The following is a 5,186-nucleotide window of genomic DNA, read 5'->3' on the forward strand; positions in this document are numbered from 1 at the left end:
GAAGATGAATGGCAAAGGAAGGCGAACGGCGAAGAACGCGAACGCCATTGTTACCTTCTCATCTCTTCTCTTCTCATCTCAACGGTAATTGCTACAGGAGCAATCGATTAATGGAAAGCAATCAAATCAGTTGAGGTTTTGAAAAATAGAAATGGTTCTAAAAAATAGAAAATAAAAAAGAGAGTGAAAATGGATAGACTGCTATGTTACCTATTACTTGGACACTTAAGTTTTTAGTGACAGTAAAAAAATGATATAAATAAGTGTTATTATTTTATTTAATAATTTAATAATAACTATTTAAATAAGGGTCACAAAACAAGTATAATTATTTATTTAGTTTGATGTAGTGCCTAACATGAGTAACATTGACAACAAAGCATTCTTCAAAGACAGATTCATCCTAACGCCAACATTAGAAGTTGTAAATGCGGTCAACACATACATTATGCAACAACTAGGTGATGAGGAGAAAACTTATCTTAGTTTAGGTACGTTGTGCATTGATGAAGAAAATATGGAATATGAGTTAGAACCGTTAACACCAACGTTCTAAATGCAATTAGTTTTCCTGGATTGCTACCACACCAACTCGCACTGAAAGAAAGTGTAACGATTATGTTATTGCAAAACATCGATCAGTCTAAGACTAATGTGACGGAACAAGGTTGCAGGTGCAAAGATTGGATAATTACATCATTGAGTTTATGATGCTAACAAGAGACAAGACAGGACAAGTAGTGCTAATATCATGCATGAATATGATTCCTGACAATCAGACTTTACCTTTTCGATTCTAGTTTCCATCATAATTTCGTTTACCATGATGATAAACATATCCCAAAGGCAGACATTAACCACCGTTGGTTTGTACCTACCAAAACTAGTTTTTACACATTTGACAATTGTACGTTACTCTATGCAGGGTTAACAACAAAAAGGGACTACGAGTTTTAGCGCAAAATAATGCAAGTATGTCTACGACGACAAATATTGTTTAACGATAAATATTGTTTATAGAGAAATATTCTAAAATCTCAAATGATGAATTAACATGTAATTGATTTAAGTTGTTAATGCTAGACATTACCCGATGAACATATTTTCAATCTCAAATGTAATAAATAATCTATAACATGCATACTTATTTACTTTTTGTCAACTTAGAAAATTTAGTTGTATTTAACATAATTCAATATCCTTGTATATACTTAATCTTTTCTTTTGGTGGCTTATGGAATTTTCTGATCCGATAGGTTGATGATTAATCCGTCATAGATCGAAATTCTATTTAAGAATCTTTCACTAATCAATTAATTATTATATGCATAAGACGGAATTCAAACTCCAAACATTTATTTAAACGAACGAGTAAGTTGATTATTTTTTTATACAAACATGTCTAATATTTATCTCATTGTTATCGTCCCATGTCCTAACAACACTTGGATCCCAACACCAGTGTGTATATATCATAGTTCGAAAAACTAAACCAAAATAAACCAAATCAGTCGGTTCAATTAGGTTAATTAGGAACTGATCTTTGAACTCGTTGGATTGAAATAAAAAATCATCTAACGAAAAATCGATAAAAAATTGATCGAATCGCGGTTAATCGATGTACTGATTGAACCGGACTGATAATTTTAAAGATTTTCGGTTTTTAATTTAAAAAAAAAAATACATAACCCCCTTTTCACTCTCTCTCTCTCACAAACGGAACCCTAGCAGCCACCCTCTCTCCGAGCTCCCCCTCTCTCTCTCTCTCTCGCGTCAAGCCTCTGTCTTCGATCCCCCCTTTCTCTGTCCAAGCTCACTTTCCTTCCTCCCTCGCCGTCACTTCTCTTCCTCCCTCGCCGCCGTAAGCAAAGCTACTTCAATTTATGTTTTCTTATTTTGTTAATTTTCCTGATTGAGTCGCTGAAATCTGATTCTGAGTTGCTGATTTTTCTGTTTTTGTTCATTTTTGCTTATTTTGTTAAAATTTGATGGATGATGGTTGACGCTGTTTTGTTAAATTTTCTAATAATTTTGTTACTCTGAGTTGCTGATTTCCTGAAATAATTTTGTGGTCTGAGTTGGGATTGTTGCTGATGGGATTCTGAATTTAGTTTGGATGCTGAGTTTGTATTCTTTGCTTAGTTTTCTGTTTTTGGATTCTCTGGCTTTGGATGCTGAGAAGCTTTTGGATTATGAGTTTTTGTTGAATACTTGATTAGTATTGAGGATACAAATGTAATAGAACAAGATTCGTTTCAAGAAAGAGTGAAAGAAGAGCAGTTAGACTCTTGATTAGTTAGTTATTCTGCTTCAGGTCAATAAACTTCCATAGATATAGTGCGGACCTTGTATTTGGAAGTGTGATTCAGTTTTTAGTTCAAAATAATATGATCGTGTGTATTGATTTTCAATAATTATGTTCTCAATTCTAAGTCTTTGAATTCATTTTTTTGTTTCTTATATCACAAGAATTCCTCTCTTGGAGTGCTTATCTTGATTGTCAAGCAATTGAGCTTGATTAGTACTTAATTTTTAGAAATTCTAAAAGTTAAAAACTTTACTTGGAATGTAACAGTGGATCTGGAGTCCGGAACTAGAACTTGCGCTCCAATATTCAAGCCATCTCTAAACCCTAATCTACCAAATCAATCTCACTTTATTCCCAATAATCGAAAATCTTTCACATAAAACCCAATGACGAATCGTATTAGTAGTTGAGTACCGTTTTTCAAGTTCAACAATGGATGTGAAGTCGTTAGCAAAATCAAAGCGAGCTCACACACAGCACCATACCAAAAAGCCTCACCATAAGCACAAAACCCCAACACCATCACAATCATCTCCGTCTTCATCTTCTGATGTCTCGAACGACGTCATTGGATCCAGAAAGAAGCAACTGAACCAGAAAGGAACCACTGTGAATCGCAATTCTAGCTCTCGTGCTTCTTCTACACTCCCGAACAATTGGGATCGATACTACGACGAAGATGAAGAAATCGATTCTGTGATTGCTGAAGGTGCGACCAAAGTACCCAACGATGGTGCTGTTTTACCGAAAAGTAAAGGTGCGGATTTTAGGCACCTTGTTGATGAGGCTCGGTCTCAAGCAGATGCAAGCTTGGAGGGTTTGCCTTCTCTGGATGATACTCTTCCTGGTACGATCTTTTTCTGATTCGAAACATAAAGCTTTTGAGGCATTGAGGATTCGACTGAGATTTTAACAATTTTTTGTGGATTAATTAAGCGTTTTGCTTTGTGCCCTGCACTTTTCAAGGCTCAATTTTATTTATTTAATTTTAAGCTTTTCTAGCCTATTTAATGCTATTGAACTGTTAAACCTTCTGGAATTTTTGTATCCATTGATGTTTTAATGCAAGCTTGGAGGGTGTTTGTCTTTGTTGGAGGACACTTCCTAGTACAAAAATTTGGATTTGTTGCTCGAAAGTGTTTTCAACATTGAGACTTCGAGTGAGATTGATATTGTTTTGTTGTTGAATTAATCTAAATGTTGTATTTCTTTTATGATTATTTATTTATTTTTCAGGTGAGTTCAATGTGGGATTAGGGTCTATGCTTGCGGTTAGGGGAGAGGGATTTGTCTCATGGATTGGAGATTATAATTTTGTGGTAGAGGAAAAACCAGGTGCATATCAGGAGGTAATTTATTTGGTCACTTTACTAGTTTTGATGTTAATGAGATTATAAGATCAGTATATTGCACATATTGAATAATATTTTTCTTGCTGTTGAGGAGATGGTTATGATCATATTTTTTATTCGAGAATATACAAAAGGCAGCTGCATACACCTTACCTTCTAAATGCTTAAAACTTGATGAATGCTTGGTGTTTTTATCTTTTATTTTTTACAATAGAGTATTGGAAGAACTTTATAGTGCTGGCTTTTGTGCTCATCCTCCCGCTTTGAGAAAAATAGTGACAGATATACTTAATTGATGTATAAAATCTTGTATTGTGATATGTTCTTGATATTTGTGGCTTCAATAGCAAAGTAGGTTGGTTTTAGTTTTAACTCGGCCATCTTGGTGAACTTCGTAATAACACATGCGGTTGAGAGAGTTGAGTGAACTAAAGCTTATGCCAAAGGTGGTTGAACAAGTTTTGTTATATTTCTTTATTTTATGTTATTCTTTTGGTACTTGCATCCATAATTTTAAATATCATTGTTTGTTTGAACTTGTGATTACGTCGTTGATGAATTAGCATATCTGAACTTACCATGGTGAATTTTGTAGTTACTTCCTATATTGTTGTTATATCATGATTCAGGCCAAAGTTGTTATAGGATACTTATTATCATTAGAACTCCTAGTGTTTTTAGCTTCTACACTGCCACAATATAGAGCAATTTATTTGGGTTTTATTGGTTGTGCTTGTTCAACTTGAAAGTTTTGTCACACTTTTTAGTGCTTTGTCAAATAATATTTATTCTGCAAATTATTATTATCGGGGAATTGTAATTATGCTATTCTTATCAAGTTTTGTCCATGAAACATTCCATAATCTATAGTTGAATATTTGGCATGTATGCGGTCCACCAATCATAGTGTTGCTTTACTTACCATGAATTGGGATTTCATGTAGGCATCATTTATTTCGCTGAACTTGCATGCTCTAGCTGAAAATCTTGCAAAAGTTGAATTGTCAAAGAGATTATTCATTGAGCCTGACCTGTTACCCACTGAACTGGTATGTTCACTCTCTATTTGTTGCTGGCTATTTCTTTGTGGAATTTCAAATAACTTTTCGTTATTTACATGAGATTTTACTTTTAATAGGTCCAAGTATCTTTGTTCTACATTTGAATAAGTTGAGACAAGTTAATGTTGAAATCTTACATTATAGCAGTCTGCAAACTCCACTATGCTGCATTAACGTGGTTTATTTTACAGAGCATGGAAGGGTTGGCAGAAGGAAGCAATGAAGAAAATTATAAACTGGAAAGTACAGGGGACAGTGAACTAGGCAATCTTATGTCCAAAGAAGTAAATTCGGATGTTTTAGCTATAGATCAGTTTACATCATCTACTCCCTATGGCAGCAGCCATGCTGCATGTACTTTTTCCGCTGACTTTCCACTTTCTGTGAACCACATCGATATTCAATTTCAACAGGTTGATAGTTCTCATGAAAGTAAAGCATCTTTTCCAAGTGTGGAAGCTAATT

At 34.3% G+C, this 5,186-nt stretch overlaps 1 protein-coding gene across 1 annotated transcript in view; it reads left to right on the top strand.

Moving 5' to 3' along the window:
• Positions 1-1,749: 1,749 nt before the first annotated feature.
• LOC107478082 (protein ECERIFERUM 16) overlaps positions 1,750-5,186 on the top strand; it is a gene marked incomplete in the record, with an annotated part of 3,882 nt that continues 445 nt past the window's right edge. The window contains 5 exon segments of the mRNA XM_016098202.3: positions 1,750-1,861; positions 2,576-3,155; positions 3,545-3,657; positions 4,605-4,709; positions 4,913-5,186. Coding sequence (XP_015953688.1) covers positions 2,741-3,155; positions 3,545-3,657; positions 4,605-4,709; positions 4,913-5,186 — 907 coding nt within the window.

This window comes from Arachis duranensis, chromosome 3 (assembly GCF_000817695.3).
Source record: "Arachis duranensis cultivar V14167 chromosome 3, aradu.V14167.gnm2.J7QH, whole genome shotgun sequence".
Lineage (NCBI taxonomy): Eukaryota > Viridiplantae > Streptophyta > Magnoliopsida > Fabales > Fabaceae > Arachis > Arachis duranensis.